A 25,214-nucleotide genomic window follows, 5' to 3' on the forward strand; every position below is an offset into this window, starting at 1 on the left:
ATCAAAGAACAACATCTGGAATAGCAGTTAGATTTTTCTGTAGCAGAAGAAAAAGAAGCCAAAAAGGTGTCTTGTTTCCATTTTGAGCCATCAAAGTCATTGCTTGCTATTAGCTTAAAATCAGCTAAGTTTAATCATCTCTTATTAGGTATTTGAGATCTATCTTCATTTTGGCTGAACTTCCTATTCTAGGAGTACTTCTGCCATGCTTATAGAGAAATAGGATTACTATGACCATAGTACACAAAGAAGTAGAAGCAATTATCTGGTTAACTAAGGATAAACTCCCTCTACTCCAATTTTTTTTTCTCAATTTAAAATAATTATCCATTTAATCAAAGTTAATTTTATAGTTTTCATTGTTAACTATAGCAATAATGATAATGGTAACAATGATTTTTTAATACACAACAATCCTAAAAATAAGTAGTACAAATATTATATCTCCCAATTTTACACTTGAAAGAACTGAAGCTTGTTGAGGTAAAATAAATGATACAGGATCCTATAGCATCATGCAGCTAGTGAGTCTGGAACCAAGCTTTAAATCCAAGACTCAATTAACTCCAAGTATGGGACTCCTTTTATCACATCATATTGCCTCTCTGTTAAATATAGTGCATCTGATTCAATCAGCATTTGAGGCAGATATTCTACTTTCATCTTATTATTTCTTATGTATTTTTAATATCGTAAAAATAGATAGAAGGCAGAAATGATCTACCAGTCTTCCAACATCATCCTTTAGTCTCCTTGTGGAACTGCTTTGGATTCCTAACACCTCAGTATGTTCTATATTCATAATATGTAATATTCGGAGTATTATATTGTAGCATTTCAACATTTATTATGTGAAAAAATGGTGTTCATGTTTCAGAAGACAAAGTCACAAAGAGTAGCTGGGCTTGACCACACATACTAAAAAGGCATTCATATGTACAATTTTAAAGGCAATTAAGGATTGATTTAAAAAAATAATATGTGTGTGTATTTATATGTGTGTATTATATATACACACATATATATGCAAATATTATTTTGAAATTATTTACACATAAGAACAAAACAGAAGAGATCCCAGAGAATCCTTTCACAAAAAATAGAAAGCAACTGTTATAATATTAGCAGTGAGTTGGTCTGTCAGCCAGCTAGCAATTATTAAGTCCTTAGAGTGCACCAGGTACTATGCTAAATGTGAGGGATACAAAGAAAGGGAAAAAATAACCCCTGCCCTCAAGAAGGGTACAACTAGGTCCTAATTAGTGAGAATAATGAGTCCCCTGAAGTGACTTCATTATTTGAATTCCCACTGCATATTTCCATTGGGTTGGAACCAATTACCATATTTTACATAATGATAACTTTGAATAGTGTGAATTCAAATATATGGGACCACTTCAGAGGATTCATTATTCTCTAATAGGAACCTGGCAGTTCATTTCTGTTGGGGGGAGACAACATGTAAATAACTAGCTATGGGGAAGATATGTAGATGAAGGTAATCTGAAAGGTCTCAGACAGAAAGTAGGATTTGAGCTAGTCTTGAAGGAAAACTAAAGAAATAAGAAGAGGAGGTGAGGGGGCAGAAGATTCTGGGAATGGGAGACAGACAATATAATGGCATGGACACGGGGTATCCAGCTGTTAAAAGGACTTTAAATAGGTTGATGTAATTGAATTGTAAAGTGTGTAAGTAAGAGGAAAGATTGGAAAAGTAGGAAGGGGACAAGTTATGAAGGATTTTACATGTCAAACAGAAAGCTATATATTTGAACTTGGGGCAAGACGGAGCCACTAGAGCCTAAGGGTGGTGACACGGTCAATCCAGTGCTTTAGGAAAACCCCTTTGGACAATGTTTTGGAATGAAGAGAACCTAGAGGCTGAAAGACCAATTAGAAAGGTTGTTGCAATAGCATAGGCAAGAAGGAATGAAAACCTGAACTAAGTTTGTAGCTATATGAGTAGAAAAATGCTGATGTGTTCTAGAGAAGTTGTGAAAAGTAGAAATGACAAGAATTGGCAACAGATTGGTTAAGCAGAGTGAGTTTGATTGAGGAGTCAAGGATGACATTGAACTGTGGATTTGGGTGACTTCTAGGGTAGTTTCCTTGACAGATGCAGAAATGTGAAATTAGGGACTTTTGGGGAGCAAAGATTATGAGTTTCTATTTGGGCATGTTGAGTTTTAAATACGTATGGGACATCCAGTTTCAGATATCCAAGAGGTAATTGGAGATGCATGACTGTATTTCAGCAGAGAGATTAGAGCTGATTTGTGGTTATAGAAATCATTTGAATAGTGAAGATAATTGAACCCAGAGGAGCTTATGAGATAGATCACTATTTGCTCTAGTGGACCACATCTTCATAGTATTATAACTGACTGAGCGGTATAGAGAATATAAAATACTTCTGTGGATATCATTAGTTGAATGGAAAGAGAAGGCTGATTTGGTAGGGGAAATGTACCTTTAAAGTTTCTTTTTAGACAAGGTGGCAAATACATATGTTAAAACTGTAGAAAATACTGTAGCAGATGGAATTCAAAGATAAGTTTGGCTAATGATCTGAGTAGAAACTTCAAATGAATCATCACATAGGAGAACAGACTACCTTAAGCTATGTACTAGAATGATAGAGAAAGTCTTAAACAGAATAAGAGAGAAATATGGAGATCTAGAGATTTTTAAGGTCCCCAGCAACTGTTCCTAGATTTCATTGTTCTGATTGCATCAAATCCCAGAAGATTACCAAATATCTTCATTGAATTCCATAGTCATTCAAAAGTTTTTGGCTTAATAAACCATTTTGGTAAAAAGAAAAAAAAAAGTTGATTTTAAAATACGTTTCCCATATTAAGATATAAAGTCGAATAGAAGTCTTTAATTTAGTTCATCAGAATTTGTTCTTGAAGAAGTACCACTGTTTGATAGAGTTGATCCTAGAATTGAAAAGAAGGAAAAAAGCAAGCTGGCAACAGGGGGTTCAGTAGATAGACTGCCAGAGCTGGAGGCAGGAAACCTGAATCCAAATCTGGCCTCAGACACTTACTAGGTTGTGACCCTGAGCAAGTTACTTAACCTTGTTTGCTTCAATTCCTTATCTGTAAAATGATCTGGAGAAGGACATGGCAAACCATTCCAATATCTTTGCCAAGAAAACTCCAAATGGGATCATGAGGCATCAGATAAGACTGAAGCGACTGAACAACCACTAAATAGCAAGCTATGTCACATTTGGGAAATTGCATAGCACTCTCAGTGATTCCAAAATGTGCTCCCTTATGCAAAAGTCTATATTTTTAACTTCTGTATTCTTTTGATAATCACTGTAATCTCAGAAGAATTATAATCACAGGTAACCTCAACATATTAGAAAGATGCAACTGGATAGAAGTAGGTTGTAATATTTGGTCAATGCTAAGATATTCCAGGGATTGGCAATAAAAGCCTTATCAAGGTCATTTAAGTATGATCTTAGGAAAAGGTGGGTGTGTTATAGCAAGGCAGCTACAAATGGGCAGTTCAAATGTAGCAGTGGATCTCTTGTAATATTAACAGCAACACTGGAAAGCTCCATGAAGGTTGAAAGAAAAATATAACCTGCTGTCGGCCCCCTCATGTCCAGTTTTTTTTGCCTTATATTGCTACCATGCAATTAGGCTGCTACCAGATTGCCTGACTCTTCCTCCTCTGTGTCCCATTGGAACCTGGATTCTGCTCCTGGGACCCTGGGCAATGGGCTCTCATGTTTTCCTTCCTGGAACCAGGCCACCACGTGGAATTTCTCATCCTTTTCAAATGGTACTACTACACATATATTTCTATCACTGCTTTCTGTCTCTCTGTATGTTGTCTTTCCCCATTATAATGTAAACTCCTTTAGGTCAGGAACCATTTTACTTGCTTATACTTGTATCTCCAGGCCTTAGCCACAGAGCGTAGCATATAGTAAATGTTTTATAAATGCTTTTTCATTCATTAATTCATTCACATAGTCATTGATTCATTCAACAAGATTACTCATACTGCTAACATTGGAATATTGAAGTATCAAATATTATAACCTCAGGTCGTAATTTTTCAGTATTATAAAGCATTTATACCTGTATAGAGATTATTCATTCTGTCCCTCCACCTAACATTTAAAATCATACACTGAGTTTCTAGCTTGTGAGATTGAACACAACCAAGTATGTCAGAGAAAAGGCATGGAAACAGGTGTGAGCCAGTCAGTGAGTGGGCTAGCGTGGACTATTCTCATTAGATTCCTATTTCTCCTGCTTATTACTGTGTGGAATGAGTGCCTGGGAGGCTTATGCAGGATTTCATTAGGTATGGTATGTGAATGTTTTATGAGGCAGGGCTTGACACTTTGCTGATTGCTCCTACTCAGCTGCAGCTTAGGAGGTCAAGCATCTGGGGCAGGAGAGTGGGGCCAACAGGGCTATCAGCCTTTCCAGGAGCATGGGGAAATAGGTCCAGAAACAGGCACTTTCTGTGAGAGTTTCCAGAAGGAAGAAAAACAGAGTGTTGGTTCGTCTAAAGTTACAAGATATAGAGACAAAGTCAGTGACCTGCTGGCCTGTGATATCACTTTTTGCTTATTTTCTTACCTGAGACAATTACCAGTTATATATCCTGGAAGTGTTGGTTGACATTCCTGAAAGAAGATATGAAAAAAAAAAAGGCTTGAGGAATATATCTTTACCTGGTTTATTAGAGGGCACTAATAGTTCTTTGACAGGAAGGAAGGAATAATAAAAGAAGGAAAGAAAACAAACAAAAAAAAACACTAACATAAAAATTAAAATTCCTAAGAATCAATCTTGAGAGATTTATGAATAGGATGGAAGAGAAAGAAAAGAATTATTGTGGACCTACAGTTTTATAATAAGTAGAAGGCAGAATATTATAGTAGGAAGAACAGTGATATTAGAGTCACAACATTTACATTCAAATCTCTTCTTTGATTGCCTTCTACTTATGTAAACTTGTGGTTTTAGTGACTTACTAAGACAAATATGATTAAGATGTGTTTGCTATGGCAACCATAAAATCTTAGGTATCATTACAAGATCCAGCATATCAAGTCTCTGCCCTGATTAGATCACATCTGGAGTATTATATTCAGTTCGGTACCATCTTTTTTTTTTTTTTTTTTTAATAAAGCTTTTTATTTTCAAAACACATGCATAGTTTTCAACATTTATGCTTACAAAACTTTGTGTTCCAAAATTTTTTTTCTTCCTTCCTCCTTTCCCCCATTCCTTCCCTAGATGGCAAGTAATTCAATTATATGTTAAACATGTGCAATTCTTCTATACATATTTTCACAAAAATGAGCTCAAAATGGAAAAAAAAATGAGAAAAAACAAAATGCAAGCAAACAACAACAAAAAAGTGAAAATACTTTGTTGTGATCCACACTCAGTCCCCACAGTCCTCTCTCTGGGTGCAGATGGCTCTCTCCATCACAAGACCATTGTAACTGTTGGAATCATCTTTTAGGAAGGACACTGATAAACTGAGCAATTAATGGAGAGTAATCAGGATGGTAAAGGCACTGGCAATCAAATTATTGAGGATTGATTGAAAGAACTGGTATTGTTTTGCATGGAAGAAATAAATTGTATAGGAGTATGTGATAGCTGTCTTTAATTATTAGAAGGCTGCCACTTGAGACAGCTATTAGATTCCCTTTCATTCCCCACCTTCTGTTTGGCAAGAAATGATAGAATTAAAAGCAATAGAATTTGCAATAAGGTAATGTTAGCTTGGTGTAAGGAAATATTTCCTCAAAAACAGTTTCTCAAAAATGGAATGGGCTGTCTTAGAAGATAATAGATTGCATAGCACTGAAGGTTTTCAAGCTGAGGCTGGAGGTCCACCTGCTAGGGATGTTGTAGAAGACATTGTTTTTAAAAAATATTTGATGACATTAATTTGTAAAACAATCTAGACTAGGTTTGCTTTTTTTTTTTTTTCAAAATTTCATTTATAATTTGCCAGATTTTCTTAGGTAAGATTATTTGGATTCTTTATTTTCTCTTTTTAAAAATATAGATTATATATATTTAATAAATACTCATTCTATTTAAGTTTTCAATTTTGTTTGTCTATGATTACCTAAAATAGGTTCTGATAATTTTTACTTAGTTCTTTCTTTATTGTGAAATCCCTTCTTTCATTTTGATTTAATAGTTTAGTTTTTCTGCCTTAAAAATCACATTAGCTAATTTGAGATCATTAATATTTAAAAAAATCAATTCTTTTTAAGCTATCAATAATTTCCTTATTAGCTTTATTTGGTTCTTTCTTGACTTTCAGATTTTCTATTTTTGTGTTATTACTGGTCTTTTAAAGTTTTAGTTTTCTTTTTAAGTTACATGCCTAATTCATTGGTCATTCTCTCCCCCAATATAATGTTAAAATTTGAAAAAAAAAAATCCTTCATGGTTTTTCTTAGTTGCATCTCATGCATTTTGATATGTTGCCTAGTTTTTTTTTTAATATTTTTGATAGAGTATTCATTTATAGTATTTAATATAGGTTTTTCTTGTCATTTTTGCTGAGGCAATTGGGATTAAGTGACTTGCCCAGGATTACACAGCCAGGAAATATTAAGTGTCTGAGATCAGATTTTTTTTTTTTTCATAATTATAACTTTTTATTGACAGAACCCATGCCTGGGTAATTTTTTTTTTACAACATTATCCCTTGCACTCACTTCTGTTCCGATTTTTCCCCTCCTTCCCTCCACCCCCTCCCCCAGATGGCAAGCAGTCCTTTACATGTTGAGTAGGTTACAGTATATCCTGGATACAATATATGTGTACAGAACCGAACAGTTTTCTTGTTGCACAGGGAGAATTGGATTCAGAAGGTAAAAATAACCCGGGAAGAAAAACAAAAATGCAAACAGTTTATATTCATTTCCCAGTGTTCTTTCTTTGGGTGTAGCTGCTTCTGTCCATCAATGATCAATTGAAACTGAGTTAGGTCTCTTTGTCGAAGAGATCCACTTCCATCAGAATACATCCTCAAACAGTATTGTTGTTGAGGTATATAATGATCTCCTGGTTCTGCTCATTTCACTCAGCATCAGTTCATGTAAGTCTCGCCAAGCCTCTCTGTATTCATCCTGCTGGTCATTTCTTACAGAACAATAATATTCCATAACATTCATATACCACAATTTACCCAGCCATTCTCCAATTGATGGGCATCCTTTCATTTTCCAGCTTCTAGCCACTACAAACAGGGCTGCCTCAAACATTTTGACACATACAGGTCCCTTTCCCTTCTTTAGTATCTCTTTGGGTTCTAAGCCCAGTAGTAGCACTGCTGGATCAAAGGGTATGCACAATTTGATAACTTTGAGTATAGTTCCAAATTGTTCTGAGATCAGATTTGAACTCACTTCCTCCTGACTTCAGGGTTGGTGCTCTATTCATTGCACCACCTAGCTAGCTGCCTCTTTAATATAGTTTTTTTTTTTTTTTTAATTCACTCATGATTTAGGATTGGGTTGATAAGTGTTAAGTCAATGAATGTCCTTGTTCTCATTTCCCTTACTTGGTAATGATTTTTACTATACTATGATCTTTAAAGAATATATTTAATTTTCTACATTTGTTTGTAGATTCTTTTTTTTAATCATTTCTTCATGGTGCCATTAAAAAAAATATATTTTCTGGGACAAGAATTGCATTTCCTTTTACAGTACTTAAAAAGCACAGTGTTCATTTCCCTTCCTCCAAACACATCCTAATATTCAGAATGTGCAGCTCTACCCAATAGCTTAAATGTTACTTTTAAATTGCAACTACCTTGGCTACAAACTAGAGTACTTCAATTTTTGGAAAGTTATGTGGAAGGCAACCAATCAGATGTTTGGTCTCAAAGACTCTCTTGGTGGGATTCATTGCAACTTGAATTTTTTTTTAGCTCACCAATTATTCTGTTTCAGTGAAGGAGACATAGCTTGGGGTGGTCCTGTTTCTTTGGTCATTTTTACATAGTTGCTGGGATGTCAGGGGATGTAGCTAACTACTGTGGAAAAAGAAGAGCTCCTGCTATATTGAGTTGACTCTTTTACAACCATTTTTAAAAGTTTCTCAGTAATGCAGAAAAATATGTATATTTCTTCAGATTCCTATTCATAATTATCAAAGATCTTATCATATCTAGTTTTCCTAAAAATCTTTTTAGATCCTTAACTTCTTTCTTGTTTATCTTTTGGTTAAATGAGCTAATAGTAATCAGTAATCTTTGTTTCATTTTCTTGGTCTTTTAAAAAATACAATAAGCTTTTCTTTAAGTATTTATATGCTATGTGAGATTTAGTTTTGCATTGTTTCATTCTGTGTGGTGCCTTTAAGCAAAATGTAGTTTTCATTTTTTCTCTCCTATACGTATCTATTTTTACCATTGTCTAATCTGAATTCATGATTTCTACTCCTAGTTTTTTGGATTTAACTGAGGCATAAAAACTCTAATCCAATTCCTTTTAGTTCCACATGAATCTTTATATTTTTCAGTGTATTTCTAATACAGGACAAATTATTGCATTTGCTTTCTAATATATTATGCCATCCTCCTCCATTTTATTCATGAATACATCTTATTCCCATTCATAGTTATGATTATCTGTTTTGTTCTCCAATAAATTTTATATAGTATTTCTTTCTCTGCTCTCTTGGGAAAAAAAAAAAAGAAGGAAATCGGTGCTTGATATCTGCAGTTTGTTTGACTTTGAACAGTTTCCTCCTTTCCGTCCCTCTGAGCCATGATCCAAATCATTGATCTTGCCCTTCCTCCCCTTTTTATCAACTTTCAGTAGCTGTAGTTTGTTTTTCTTGAAAAAAATCTTATTTTACCTTTAATTTCAGAAATTCTCTTCCTCTCTTTCCCCTTATAGTTCACTCCTTTGATTAATTTAATGTTTTTACCACATTTTCCCCCTCCCCTGTTCAGATAACTCTTTTCTCCACTTTTGCTTTTGTTTTTGAATGATTTTCATCTGTGGCATCCTCATTTTAAGAAATATTAAGTCTATGGCTGCCCCAATGGCCATGAATGTGGCTGAAACAAGTAGCTGTAGAATGCTGATAGTTTGAAATTGCTTAGGTTATCCATTGCATCCCATGACTTTTGGCTTGCCTCTGAAGTTGAATAAAAGTGAAATTGGTGACTTTGTGCGACTGCCTTACTTAAATCCAAATTCACATGCAAATGAAGATCTCATCTCATGATGTCATTAGTGCTCTACAAATATGAAAGGATGAACCACAAACCTCTTCTGTCTTTTATTTGGATACTTGTTCTGGAACATTTTAGTCCAGAGCTTATGTTCCTTTGTTTTCTCAATTACCCTAATTTGTAGGTGGGATTTCAACAAATTATCATCATTTCTCCTGATTTCATCATGTAAGCACTAGGTATTCATTGCTCAGCTCTTTCAAGCTACTTGCATTTGCTTACTTTTATAAAGTTAGGTTTTTTTTTGTTTGTTTGTTTGTTTGTTTTGTTTTGTTTTTCAAAGATGGTAATTTGGGAAATTTCCATTAGGCTTCTTGAGGAATAAAAGACTTGGGAAGATTTATATGTTTAAAAAAAAAAAAAAAGATGACTTAGGAAGGAGGTACTAAGAGGCACTGATTTTAGACTTAGGACTTGTGCCCAAATTTTACTCCTGCTACTTATTACCTATATGACCTTGAACAAATCACTTAATCCTACTGAGTGTTAATTTCCTCTTTCAGCAAATGAAGGAGGTAGACCAGATGGCCTCTGAAGTTCCTTTTAGTTCTAAATCTATGATCCCATTATATGGAATGATGGTCCCAGAACTTTGAGTCTGTAACTAGAAGAATTCTAGACCTATTAACAAAAATAAGGGAGCATAGATGATAAAGGAGGCTTGATGTTGGAGAGGAAGAGAAAGGTGAATCTAGTTTTGAGCATGTTGAATCTGTTCTGGATGTTCAAGAAGAAATGTCCAGCATGTCATTATTAATGTAATTCTAAACTCAAGAAACATCAGAATTAAAGATGAAGTCACTGGAGTCTCAACCTGGAGATCATAAATGTAACAATGGGAATGAATGATATATGGACTCATATTTTTCAAACACCGATTTAAAAAAAAAAAAAACACCAACTCATTGTGAGATCTTAGACTCATCTTCCCTTTCTTTATCCTCATTTAAAGAAGAGGAAGCTAAGAGCTAGGGGTGAGGTCACATAGTAATAATCACCTGGGTATTTAGGGTGAAATCCAGGTTTTCCTAAATGATTCTTTTATTCCGCATTTCTGGTAGAATGAAATACAGACTCCCTAACCTCCACAAGTTCCCTTCAATCTACCTTCCCAAAGTACTTTCATATATTTTGTTGATGTTTAAACTAGACTTTTAGCTATTCTCTGAACTCAAAAAATTGCCTGTATATATTCACACAGACTGGTCTCCTGTGCCTGGAATGTACTTTCTTATCATTCTGCCTTGTTTTACTTAATGCCCCAATTTAGTAGCCATTTCCTCAGTGAAGCCTTTCTCCCTTGATCTTCCCAGATGGAAATGTTTACTTTATCTACAAACTTTTCTAGAACATGTTCTCCAGCAGTCTTTTGCTCCTATCACTCCTGTGATTGTATTATTATTATTATTATCATTTAATTCAGTCATTTCTAATTCTTTGTGACTTCATTTGAGGTTTTTTTTTTTTTTTTTTTTTGGGGGGGGGGCAAAAATATGGGAATGGTTTGTCATTTCCTTCTCCAGCTTTTTAAAACAAACTAGAGGAGTAATGGCTAACAGGGTTAAGTGACTTGTCCATAGTCACACAGTAAATATCTGGAGTCTGGATTTGAACTCCTGAAAATGAGTCTTCCTGATCCCATGTCCAGAGCTCCATCTATCATCCCACCTACCTGCTATATATTATCCTCACCTGCATGTATGTCATATAGTCCCCAGTATGAAGTAACTACTATTCTTTCAGACCTCCTAAGCTTCTCCTTGGAATAATGAGAATCATTTTTTTTTCAATTAGGATTTATACATATTGATTGTTCCTCCAATTCAGCAACTGAATCTTTGCTCAGAGTTGGGTCTTTAAGAAGATAATATCGACAAAAACACTAAACAGGCTGATCTCTCTCCTGCTCCAAGTTTCAGGTCTGGGATATAACTGGTTGGCACATGCTGGTCACCACAGTAGCCCTCTAGTGATAGTTACTTTATCTATCACTGTACTATATGCATTCATATATAAGATATGCTTATGTCTATTGATTTTTATGCGTATATTGTATGTGTGTTCTGATTAGAGATTTCTCTTAATTTAGAGAAATGTAAAGGACTTTGGAATGGAAAGCAATTCTATAAAGTAAAATAGTAAATCAACTGAATTTAGCATCTGGAATATATTTCCTAGACTTCCAGCTAAATGAATACAAAGTATTTGTCCCTGATGTAAATGAAGATTTAACAAAAAATTCTGCTTTTATTGCTCCTGTGCTTTCCTCTTCTTCCTTTTTTTAAACTGGTCTCTAAAACTTTATTTTTTTTTCCTTACTCTTTTATATTTAATTATACACAGGGTAGGCCATAGTTAAACTTGCAATGTGAGCATACTTGCTGCTTCTTGCAGCCTGCTTCCTGCGTAGTTCCTTTAATTGCCCTAGAACTTAGGGCTGCCTAAATCTTCCTTATCTTTTGTATCTCCTCTGTCATCTAATCTTTCTCATTCTTTGTCTAACTATCAGAATCTTGCCCCATGTTTCTTTACAGTTGGTATTAAGTAGGTGGGATGGCATAGCTCATGGAATTCTTCCATTCCCTTCCTCCCCACCCTTCCTTCCCCCACCTCATTCTGGGTCTCCTTAGTGAGTTACCCCAGATTCTATTATTTTATGGGGAGGATCCTTTCTAAGCCATAACTTTGGGTTCCCAGTAATATTACTTTTTTTTTTTTTTTTGCTGAGGCAATTGGGGTTAAGTGACTTGCCTAGGGTCACACAGCCAGGAAGTGTTTGAGGTCAGATTTGAACTCAGGTCCTCCTAAATTCAGAGCTCATGCTCTATTCACTGCACCAACCAGCATCTCCCTCTCCTCCTTCCCCCCCTCCCCCAATAATATAACTCTGTATCAGTCGGTTGACACTTTGTGATGAAAAGTATATTCTAAATAAACAGCAATGTACATAAGCTAATGATATACTTAGCAACCCCTTCCCCCAGTGCTCTCTTTCTCATTCTCTGAAGCTTTCGTAGTCAGGTCTCTTAGCTAAGCTTTTCAGCCAATATCTAGAAAACTCTCTTCTTATCAGCCAAGCTATCCCAGAAGGGAGAACAGCTTAAGTTAAAATCAATCCTGCCATTTCCGCCAGTCAGCAAGCATTATATAAGCACCTGGTATGTACTAAACACTGTACCAGGAATGGGAGATGCAAAGAAAGGAAAAAAAAAATAGTTCCTGGCCTCAGGGAGCTCACAGTCTAAGGAGAGCAGCAGCTTGTAAACAATTATGTAGAAACAGGAAATGTGCAGGATAAATTGGAGGTAATCAGCAGAGGCAAGATGCTAGCTAGTAGATTAAGGGGAACCTGGAAAAGCTTCTTAGAGAAGAAAAATTTTTATCTGGAACTTGAACAAAGCCAGAGAAACAGAGGAAGAGAAATACATACAGGACAGCCAGTGAAAATAGCCAGTCAGGAGAAATGTTTTGTTTGAGGTTCAGTGAGAAGACCAGTGATATGGCATCACAGAGAAATAGAGGTGAGGAAGGGCTAAAAACCCTGAAAAGGCAGCAAGGCTGGGATACGCTTGAATGCCAGAGGATTCTCTATTGGATTTTAGAGGTAACATGGAACTATTGGAGTTTATTGAATACAGGGATGACATATCAGACCTGAACTTTAAGAATATTAATTTTTTATAGCTGAGTGGTGGATATACTGGAGTGGAGAGAGATTTGAATCAGGGAGATCAACCATCAGGCTATTATCCAAATGTCAAGTAATGAGGACCTGCATCTCCCAGGAGGAGGCAGAGGAGAGAAGGAGTATAAGGACAGCTAGGTGGTCCAGTGGTCAGAGAACTATTCCTGGACCTGAGTTCAAAACCAGCTTCAGACACTTATTAATTGTATGATCCTGGACAAGTCACTTAAAGGAAGAAAAAACAAAGAAAGGAGTATATCAGAAGTGTTGCAAAGATACAATCAATGGATCTTGGTAATGGATCGGATATGGGAGATCGTAGAGTTAAGACAACCAAGGATGACACTTAGGTTGTTAGTCTGAGTGGCTGGGCGAACAGTAGTGACCTTGACAGTAATAGGAAAGTATAAGAATGGCAGAGGAGGATTTGAGAGAATAGATAACTAGTTCAGTTTTTGAAATGTTGAGTTGAATTTCTCTATGAACATGCAGTTTGGGATGTCCAGTAGGTGGCTGGAGATGAGAGTCTGGGCTTTAAACAGAGAGATTAGGGTTGGCTAAGTAGCTCTGGGAATCATCAGCATAGATGTGACAATTGAATCTGTGGGAGCTGATGAGATCACCCACTGAAATAGTATAGCGGGAGAAGAGGGCCCAGAACAGAGTCCCATGGAGTACTTATGGTTAGGAGTATAACCTAGACAAAAGTCCCAGGAAGGAAAAGTATCACATAATTAGGAGCCGAGTCACTGGATCTCTTCTTCTATTTTGTCTGCTGTCTCTTTTCAACTCTTTGCTGAATAATGACAAATTGGACTTTAATTTTTTTTTTATCTTTTACTATTTCCTCTGAGTCTCTCACTTCAACTGTTTTCTAAATTATGGTCAGAAACACATCATAGTTCTTTTATCTTTGCATACTCCTTGGCTGGGGTTAATTTCCCCGGAGTTCAATTTTTTAAAGTGCAAGTGTCATTGAAAGATGCCGTGGTAAGGAATCTCTTTTAACCTCACCAGATCTCAACCTCTCTATTTTATCAAAAATTACTGTTTCTGTCTCTGTCTTTGTCTCTCTATTTGTCTCTGTTTTTGTCTCTCTGTGTGTTTCTGTCTCTTTTTCTATTTGTTTCTCTATCTCTGTCTCTGTCTCTCTTTTTGTTTGTCTCTGCCTGTCTTTGAAACTCTTTCTGTCTCTGTCTTTGTCTCCCTGTGAGTGTTTCTCTCTGTCTCTCTTTTTCTGTCTCTGTCTTTGTCTCTCTATTTCTCTCTGTCTCTATTTTTCTCTCTCTGTATATTTCTCTCTGTTTTTCTTTTTCCATCTCTTTGTCTCTCTTTTTGTTTTTTTCTGTCTCTGTCTTTTCATCTCTCTGTGTGTTTTGGTCTCTGTCTCTCTGTTCTGTCTCTGTCTTTCTCTCTGTCTCTGTCTGTCTATTAGCTCCCTAGTAGAATACTATTCCTTCTGAATTAGAAGGTTCATTCTGATACTTATTGCCAGATGTCTCTTTATCAGTGATAGGATCAATTATTAAGCCTTTAGTAAACACCTATTTTGTGCTAGCACTGGCATAATGTTTCTTTAATAAAAAATATTAGAGGCATTAGGGTGTATGTGTATTAGAAGAAAGAGGCAAATGGATGGCTCCATGGATAGAGTGCTTGGTCTGGAGTCTGAAAGACCTGCGTTCAGATCTAGCCTCAGATCCTTACTAGCTCTGTGACCCTGGGCAATTAATTTAATATTGATTTGCCTTAATACACTGGAGAAGGAAATAATAAACCACTTCAGTATCTTTGTCAAAACAAAAACAACCCAAACCTTGGACAGTATGGTCCACAGGATCATGAAGAGTTGGACAAAACTGAACAGCAATATCAGCAGAAAGGGCTATAGTATGAAATTATTAAGGACTAACTAAGCTAATATGAAACAAGCCTGAGATATAAAATGTGTATCTAGGAGTCCAAGGAAAAATTGAGTTAAAGATTCTGTGATATTCCAAAAAAAAAATGCATCTCATTAACCCTAGTCATATATTTATAGAAAGCAAAGACTTAAGCAAACCAAGCACATAAATGAGTTAAAAATCAGAAAAGTTATACCTTTTTAAAATGGGAATTAGAAAATCTGATTTAATATTTCTCAAAGTTCTGATTAAATATGGATTTTCCCACCTGGCACATATTTTAAATCACCATACATTTAAAAATTTCAAAATATATTACACTTCAAACTGTGTTAACCATTTAATCCTGTATGATTTATGTCCTGTCCCAGAACTATACTTACTTTATCTAAGAAGGGTAAGGGCCAACATCCCCCACCAGAAAAAAGGTACTTCCTTCTCCTGAGTGCTTTTCTCATCTTGTTCTGTGTGTGGTCCTTCTTTCTCTTCCCCTTCTCCATTCATGACTCCCCACATTCACACTAGTGACTTATTCTGTATCTCCTGTCTATTCCTCTAGATCTATTTGCTTTCCTAGAATTTTCACTTTTGACCTTAGAATTGATCACCACTTGACAAGATCATATGATATTCCATTACTTCTTAAGTTGGACCTTTCCTCAAGGCTGGCTGATTCTCTCTTGGTCTGTTATCTGGATAGATGCTATCATATTCACCACCCTTTGCTCTCTTGAGGAAGAGACAAAATGACTAAGGTTGTAAGAGAGTTTTACTCTTCCTTGGCATACACAATTGAAAATGGGAATAGGAAATGTCCTGATTATGATTAATAAAGGAACAGAATGGGTTCATTTTTTAGTAATTCCTGAAAATAAGCTGGTTCAGCCATAAGTTGATCCAGAATTCCCATCAGTATAACCATCCCTGACAGTAAGTAGCAACAAAACTTTCTATAAATAATTCTACTTATAAAGGTTCATTATGTTTTCGTATGAATTATTTCATTGGATCTTCAGTACACGATCCTCTTAAGTATATAGGATAGGCATTATTATCCCATTTTATAGGTTAGTAAACTAAAGCTCAAAAAAAAAAAAAAACCTTAAAAAACTGAATCTCAGAGCAGTGAAGTGATTTATTAGCCCAAGAATTCTTGGGTTTATTTCCCATGAATTTGGGGAGTTTTGCATAAACATAACAAAGACATTTCACTGGTTCTGCAATCTTGGATATGATTTCTAAAATGTTAGTTGTCATTCTATCATGGCCTTTTCACAAGGAGTCTTGTCAAAGTAGTAGAAATGTGAACTTGAGAAAAGTGGGAATGGGGAATGGGGGAAGCTGGTGCTGTCAATAGTCACTCAAAACAAATGAGGGAAATGCCTCCATCATGTATCATTATCAGTTAACTTTTATTGTGTGTGAGAAATATACTGGAAGCAATGAGCCTGGGGAAGTCATTACTCTAGGAGGTGACTGAGCCCAATGCTCTAGCTGGATTAAAAAAATAGATTTAATTTGAGTAGCAATAATAGCTAAGATGGGAGAACCTCAATTCTGGTTTAATGATGTCATTTTTCACCATAGGGAAAAGTAAGGAAATGACCCAATTCTGGGGGAAACAAAATGACCCTGGAAATACCAGATCTGTGAGGTTAACTTCTCAACCTGTGAAATTACTGGAAGAAGAAAAAAATCATACCAGTTTATAAATAACTTCAGACATCGTTACAGAGTCTTAGTTTAGACGGACCCTTAGAGATTATCTAATGTTCTCATCTTACATATGAGGAAATTAAAGCCTTAAGAGGCCGGTATTTAAGGTAATAAAGTTGGTAGCAAAGCAGAACTAGAACTAGAATCCAGGTGTCACTTCCTACCTGGTTGCTTTTTTCTACCTGTGCCCCACTGACTTTAAGTGAAGAGTGTGAGATTCTCTGGGGAAATGTAAGCTCCTTGAAGGCAATTATCATTCATTTTATTCCAGTTCTATGTATCTAATGTTTACTTACTAAGTGCTGTGTTTTGGTTGTTGGGCAAATCAAGGTTAAATTACTTGCCCAGGGTCACAGAGGCTTGTAATTTATCAGAAGGATTTTATATACATCCATCCTGCTATTGGAAAGAAAGGAGTCCTGACAAATACATGCAATTCCTCTAAACACAGGGCATAATGAAGGGCAATAAAAATAAAAGGACCATAAGGTTAAGAGAGAGCACTACTTTCTAACCCTATTTTAGAATATCATTTTTCTATCTCAGACATAAAAGTTGAAAGTGGCCCTTTCTTCTGATGAGGGAATCTGATTGTTTAATTTTCACTATATACCTCTACTTTCATTTTACTTTTCAAAATACAGGTTAAAACCTTTACAATGAGCAACATAATATCGTCCAAATTATTTGAGGGACAGTTGAGTATAATAGCAAGAGTGTTGGGTTAGAGGGATGAAAGATCTGATCCTATTGGCAGTTTAGACACCACATGTCCTTAACTAGAACTAAGGATCTTTATATTGGAGAAGAGAGCACTTATGGTAGACATGAGAGCTAACATTATGGCTATCATATGGGGAATGGAATTGGTGTGTGTGTGTGTATGTGTTTTAGAAATTAGTCTGAAGCTTATACATTCCTATTCAGAATAATATTTTAAACAAGATTACAAAGGAAATCAATTATATTGAATATTATAATCAAAGTATTATTTAAAATTCAGGTTGAATAGTATTTTCAAAAGTATTTTCACTCTTTTTGTTGTTGTTTGCTTGTATTTTGTTTTCTCATTTTTTTTCCTTTTTGATTTGGTTTTTCTTGTGTAGGATAATATTTGTGGAAATATGTATAGAAGAGTTGCACATGTTTAACATATATTGGATTACTTGCTGTCTAGGAGTGAGGGTGGGAGGAAAGGAGCTTATTCTCAGGAATTGATAAAAATGAGCCCATCCTGTTTCCTTATTAATCATAATCAGGATATTTCCCATTCACATTTTCAACTGTGTATGACAAGGGAAGGTAAAATTCTCTTACAACCTTAGTCATCTTGTCTCTTCCTCAAGAAAGCACTAGGTGGTGAGCATAGCAGCATCTACCCAGATTACAGACCAAGAAAGAATCAGCCAGCCTTGGGGAAAAGTAAAAAGTCCAAGTCCAGAAACAATGGGGTATTATATGATCTTATCAACTGATGATCAGTTCAAAGGTCAAAAGTGAGAATTTTAGGAAAGGAAATCGATCTAGAGGAGTAGGCAGGAGAATACAGAACAAGTCTCTACCAGGCTTTGTAAGGGTAAATATTGAAAATTATTCATGTATATATATTGAAAATAAAAAGCTTTAATTAAAAATAAAATGAAATGGAATTCAGGTTGAGAACCCCTGAACTAACTTTTTGGCCCTAGAAATCAAGACCAAACACAGTAGATAGAAATCACAGATGCATGCTAAATATAAAGAAAACCTTCCCCGCAATTACAGCTGTCCTAAGGTAGAATGCATTGCCTGGATAGGTAATGAGTATTCTTTCCCTATAGGACCTTAAATAAGACTTGGTTAACAGTTTGTTATCTCCATGACAGAGGAAATGCTTGTTCCTTCCAACTTTGAAATCCTACGGTTCTGAGAAAAATCAGCTATTGATATGGGGGAAAGGGAAATAGCATGGGCAGGATGAGAGCGCACACACGTCATAGTACAGACATGAGCTGAGAGCTGTCCACTAGCATAAATAGCAGCATTGCTTAGGGACATTTCAATGACCAAAATCCACAGCAGCTGTGTGGGTACAGAAAGGTGCAAAGTGAGTTTCCAGTCCAGCAGGAAATTAAAACACAAAAACTAATGGTGCTCTAGCACTATCGATTGAAGGCATTGGAAATGAAGGCAGCCGAGGAGAATCATTTTCTGTGTGACCGGGTTGGCTCAATGGCCGTGAGTTCTTGGAGTCTCACTCTCATATACTAGTTACTTGAGATGCATATTAATGAATAATCTTTCCTCTACCCTCTGGGGAAACAAAAGGTAATTAACAGAGGATTCTCTGTTAGCCTAAAGGCAGAAAACCAGAGAGCAGAAGACATGAATCAGGTTTACTTCACATTTCTGCGAAGAGAAAAGGATTTTAGTTGAAGAATAACAATGATAGTACTAGCTGTACAAACATGATCTCATTTGGCCCTCTTAACAACCCATTTTCCTTATTTTACTGGTGAGGGAAAAGATGTTCAGAAAGGTTAAGTGAGTGAATTAGACTTACAGAGTATGAAGGAGGAAAGTAGAATTAGGAAGGGGTAAGAAGAACATTGTGAGTTGATTATAAGGGTTAGCTCTAGCTAGTTTGTCTAACTGTGAAAAGAGATTCCTCTAGTCAGAGGACATGGGTTTAAGTCACTTCTCTGAAGTTTACCATCTATGTGAGACTTTGGGGAAGGGCAAGTAGAACTATTCCCTTTTCAGTGGCCTCCACACTTGGAATGTGGCTGTTACCAGCTTTTCAGGAACACACTTTCCCTTCCCATCAGGCAGACCTATTCCATAGTCACTGCTTTACACTGTTCTATCTCCAAAGGGAGATTTCTCTGTACATATATGTGTGTGGGGAAGAGATCGGTAGAGAAGACAGCCTTGTCCAACAGCACTCAACCCTTTGGCAGACAATGACAATCAGCTAGTTTTTCCCTAAGAAGGAAAAATAAGACTGGATAAAACTTGTATGCAACTTTAGGACACTTATACAAAATGAAGAAGAAAAATCAATATTAGTTTAAATCTCTCCCATTTTGCTCAATAGTCCTCAATTTGGACAAAGTCCTTATGCCTTTAAACAGAGTCCAAACTTCTAACACTTTCACTATACCTTACCTGCCACTGTTTCTCCTTCTTTCATAATTGACAGTTTATAAATAATGAACCACACAAACTAAGGCATCTGAGAACTGATCACTTCTTTATCTAACTGACATTCAAATTATTTAGACAAAAAGTCAAATAAACTTTAAAAATCTAACTTTTGAATTTAACGCAAAAAATTCAAACATATTTATACAATTAGAAAAGATTTTAATTTACTCCTGGACACATAAGATATGACCCAAAGGAATATCTTAATTTTCTAAATAGAAGTTTAAACAAGATCCTAATTAATAGAGTTGTTATTGGATAATATATTAGTCATGTAAACTATATAAATCAATGAATATAAAAAGTTTTGTATATAGGGAGTAAAAACAGTTAATAAGGCTTTGTGAATAGAACTGGTCTTGAAACCAACAAGATTCAAGTTCAAGTCCTGACTCTAACCCATATTTGCTGAGATATCTCTCAGTGCTTTAGGTGAGTTTTTAAGACTAAATTTCAGAGATGGTACTAAGGTACATTGCCTTACTAGGATGTTCCTTATACCAGTGAAATTGAAAATCTGATTCCTATTCCTGTACAAGTCTTGTACAGTGGGGAAAATCATCCCATATTTGAGGGTGGTTTTGAGAAGGATTTGGAGTAGTTAGAAGGAACTTCCTCAAGATAGCATTGAGAATTGGGCAAAATTCCCTATGTGGTCAAAATATGTGTTTTAGATTCTTGAAGGTCAGTTATGTGTGTTCAGTGAAAAAGAAGCTTAGTCTCAAAGGTCATAACAGTTATTTATTCTCTTATACAGCTTAATAAAATGTCATTTTCAAGGTGATTATTTCATGTTGTCATAACTTCACTTCTTAGGTTCTGGGATGAATTTATTGCACATACGTAAAAAATCCTGGTCCCAGCCCTGCCTTGATGCATGCGCACTTGAGTTACGGGAGAAACTTGGACCAGCAGTACCTTCAAATTCAATACTGGTATGTGTTCAACCCAATGATAAAAAGCTTATGGATGCCATTTTTAAAAGTAGAGTTTGTAAACACAAATATGGTTTAAGATAAGCAGATAAGTCCTTAAGTAGAATTTCCTTTAAATTGCCTATATATGAGTGAAATTTTGAAGAATTCTATAGGAAATAAGGAAAATTAAAGAGAAAATTGAAGCACTGTATTTTCTGAAGAATTATTCAATTAAGAAAAAAAATTTAGAATCTTAGAAGGAGGTAACATTGAGATAAATCCATCCTGTTCACAGTTTCTGGCAAATGAGTCTTCTAGAGGTTCAATTCCTGCCATTCTCCCTTCAAAAACATTCCCTGACTAAATTGTAACTCCTTAACCTCATATTAAGATCTTTCACAATAAGACCATAACCTACTTTTAAATTTCCTTTCTTACTATTGCCCTACATGTTTTTTTTATTATTCACCTAATAGGTCTTCAAGTACTTTACACTTAATTGCTTCATTAGTTCTTTTTCCTGCTGTTCCTTATATCTGGGTACTTTTCCCTCAATTTTTGCTGAAATCCTATCCTTCCTTCAAGGACTACCTTAAAGGCCACCTCCTTCACAAAGTTTTCTGAGGTACCTTCCTTTTTCCCTCTGAAATCCCCTTCTTCTGGGATTGTTCCCCATGGTACATTGGACTTCCATAGCAGGTTATACTTTTGTGATGTTTATTAAATTTTATCTTGTATTATAGATATTTATGTATTTAATTTTATCTCATCCAGTGAACTTTAAGTCCCCTGAGGATTTCTTTGCACCTAACAGCAGCACTGAATGTAGCTTATGATAAATGTCTGTTGAATTTAAATGAGAGTTGTTATACAAGGAAATTGTCCATGCCAAAAAAATACTTTTAAATACTCATGTTTATCTCAAGTTTATCTGACCATGATCACAAATATTAAGTGTCAGAAACAGGATTTGAAGAGATCTTCCTGACTCCAGGTCCAACATCTTACCTATTATGCCAGTCTTCTCTTAATGTTTTATTGGGCAGATAATCAGTAAATATTTCTTAAGTATCTTCTTTATGCTCAGTAGATGAACATAATAGAGGAGACAGAGAAATATGGACCTTGCCCTTGAAGAGCTCCAGCATAGTAGAATTATACACACACACACACACACACACACACACACACACACACACACACACGACAGGTAGAAAACTATAGCTGAAGTCACGTTAGATTTCATGTATTTTCATTTGTTGTTATTTTATATTTGTTATTTATATATTTGTTGTTATTTCATTTGTTGTTATTGGCAATATTTTTTTTTTAGGGAAAATAGATTTTGATTTTTTTGGTATAGGTATATACTTCTTGGTAAAAAATTTCCTCTACTAATATGTTTCCATTGAGATTGTAAAAGCCCCCAAAAGGTTGGGAATCAACAAGTGCTTGTTTTCTTAAGAACTTTATTGCATATATACCCTCTCTTCTATTTTCCCTGTTAAATTAAGCTATCCTGAGACATATCAACCCAAGCCTCCCCTTTTTCTTTTTTCTCTTGTATACTTGGATACTTGAATATTTTGGATACTTCTATTGGTGCAGATTGCAATTCATCTATGACTTCTATATTGTTCATGTTCTTTAGTAAATCCTCTAAAAAGCATTTACCTGACACACTGGAGAATTTCTGCTAGGTCTTTTAGCATTTCATGGACACAAGTGTAGCACTTGGACTGCTCATTATTCCTTTATGTTGCTACCTGAATGGCCTTCTCCTTTTTCTAACCTACATGTCCTTAATGGATATCTTTTACGCCATATCTTTTGTACAATAATTATTGCTATTATACTACAGTCTTCTTCCACTTATTGTGTATCTCTGAACACTGCTCTTTAGGTCACCCACAGTATAGATTCTTCAGAGATCATGGTGTGCCATGATTGGCAGTCATATAATTAATATCACTGAAAGAATATTGCTGTTGAAGAAGTAGACTTTTGTGTCAAGGAGAATCTTAGAATTGTTGAAGGCACCATGTGGTTTTTCAAATGCAATTTATTCCACTCATCTCCTATTCAGTTCTGGGCCCCGATATTTTTATGCCTGAATTTAATGTTCTTCCCATCTCATAGTAGAAAAGAAACATGGCATGGTGGAAGGGGCCAGTCTCCAGACCGAGGAGATCTGAGCTCAAGTCTCATCTCCAAAACATGTTGGGCAAGTGACCCAATATGTCACTCAAACTTTGCAGTACAGGCTCGAGTATCAGACTAAAATAGAAAAGGAGGGTGGGGACTTAGTTTTAAACTGTAATATTATCTATTTTTATTGTATTTTTATTTATTTTGTTAAATATTTCCCAATTGGGCTTTAATATGGTTTGGTACTTGGGAGTGTTGTGAGCCTCATGTGGGCTGTGAGCAGCTTATTTGCCCCCTTTGTTCTGAGAAACTCTAGGAATTTAAGTTGTAGAGAACATAACGATCTGAATTAGCAGAGGAAGTTGCTTGACTCTGGAATTCTGTATTCCAATGAAATCACAGAGGCAGGCCTTTCTCAATCCATGAACTGATAATCTGCACCATAAATTTATAATCCACTTAGTTTTTATGTGAATTAAAAAGCTGATCTTTTGACTCTGCTGTGCATCTCCTTTATAGAATACACAACTTTTTTTTTCCTCTGAGATTACTGTCCATACGGATATTCCTTTTCTCTGAATTCTAGTCTTCCATAGTTGGATGAATCCTTCAGTATTTAGAGATCTTACATATCAAAAGTGTTGATGTATATGGCAAGAATGTCAATAATGAACTGGTTCAATCTTCCAGCAGAGTAGGAATTCATTGGTTATTGGACAGAGATTTCACATTTAAAATGCCACCAGTTAGATTAATGTATATAACTGATTTGGGAATTTAGTGATTCTTAGTGTTTTCCTTTCCCCTTTCCAACACTGTACCACTGTCACTAGGAGGGAAATGAAAGGAGACTGTGTAAGGCCCAAAGCCATTTATTCAATTTTTTATCTACTTCATAGGTCACCAGGGGCAGAGAATTCATCACTTCATGGCTAGCCTTCTGGTGATGAGCCCCTCTTTACTTAGCTGGGTTGGTCCTTGGATAGCAGACCCAATCTGTTGACGTGTTCTTAATAAAATAATTTCCAACTTGATAAAACCTGCCAAACCTTATATTCTACTGGCATGGACTTTGAGAACTTGGTGTCATTTTTATGCCTTGATGTAACATCAGAGGTGGATTAAAGGGGAGGCTGCTTTTCAGACAGATGCAATTTCTTGGTTAATACTCCGTAGAAGAAAATGCTACTAGCATTAAGAATTTTTCTTTTTAAAAACTTTTTTGGTATCTTTTAATTTTTTTATATCACATATATTTCTCTTTCTTCCTCTCTGCCCTGAACTATCTCTTTTAATCAAGAAAAAAGGGAAAATATTAATTTAAATATTGAAAAAAGTGTGATATAATATGCAGTATTCCATATCTATAGCCTCTATTTTCTGCAAAGAAGGAGGAGTAGTGCATTCTCATGTATCTTTTTTGAAGAAAGTCTTGATCATTATAATTTTACTGTCTAGATTGTTTTGTTAATGGATTTTCTTTTCCATTTATGTTGTTGAAGTCCTTGTGCATAGAACTAGAATTTCATTACAGAAATATTCCCTATTCTGATCTAGAGTTCTAGGAAACACATGAGAAATTCTGCTTTAAAGAATTCAGAGAAAAGGAATATCCGTATAGACAGTGATCTCAGAGGAAAAAAAGTTGTGTATTCTACAAAATATCAGGTTCAGTCCAGTTTTTCCAATATTGTTACATTCACTTTACTGGTGTGACCTTTGATTGGATCAAACTCTGATCCCTGACCACTTACCAATACCATTGGGATCATAGAATTAGAAGAGACTTCAGAGATCATCTGTCCAACTCTCTCATTTTATAGATTCAGAAACTGAGATTTAGGATTGGTGCCTTGTCTATTGGCTAATAAGTTACCAAATTATCTACTTTATGAAAGATTTTCTTCCCAAAATAGCATAAATTCCTTTTTTATTGGCAAAGTGAAGGACTATTTGGGGTATCATGTGTCAGTTGGCTTGTGTAATTTTTTTTTTTCTTGTTGTTGTTGTTGTTGTTGTTGCAATGGAAGGCTCATTAATGGGATGATGGATAAGGTATATGCAATGGGTAGATCTAAAAGAAAATGAATATAAAAACAAAAGTATTAACATAATATTTTAAAAGGAATTTCTTGATAGAATGAAAAATATAAAAGCAGTGCATATATATACATACATATCAACAACTTAAAATAATATTTCAAATGAAGAGACAGAAATTAAAATCCAACATGAAGACTTAATTCAAATCATTATAATCCAAAATATTAATTAATTAAGAGATGATCTTCATGCTTGGAAAGACATATTAAGAGAATCATATGTTCTTAATAGACAATAATGAGTCAGACAGATGTGTAAAAAATTGTCCCAACACAAAATTGCATTTAAAAT

The 25,214-nt window shown here is 35.3% G+C and overlaps 1 protein-coding gene across 2 annotated transcripts in view; it reads left to right on the plus strand.

Annotated features, from left to right (window-relative positions):
• The window catches only part of XYLB (xylulokinase), a 228,626-nt gene that overhangs the window by 60,201 nt on the left and 143,211 nt on the right, over positions 1-25,214 (plus strand). For both annotated transcript variants that reach the window (XM_051983961.1, XM_051983972.1), the window contains exon 9: positions 20,572-20,690. In XM_051983961.1, coding sequence (XP_051839921.1) covers positions 20,572-20,690 — 119 coding nt within the window. The remainder of the gene's footprint in view (positions 1-20,571; positions 20,691-25,214) is intronic.

The sequence above is a fragment of the Antechinus flavipes genome, chromosome 1, assembly GCF_016432865.1.
Source record: "Antechinus flavipes isolate AdamAnt ecotype Samford, QLD, Australia chromosome 1, AdamAnt_v2, whole genome shotgun sequence".
NCBI classification, from domain to species: Eukaryota; Metazoa; Chordata; class Mammalia; order Dasyuromorphia; family Dasyuridae; genus Antechinus; species Antechinus flavipes.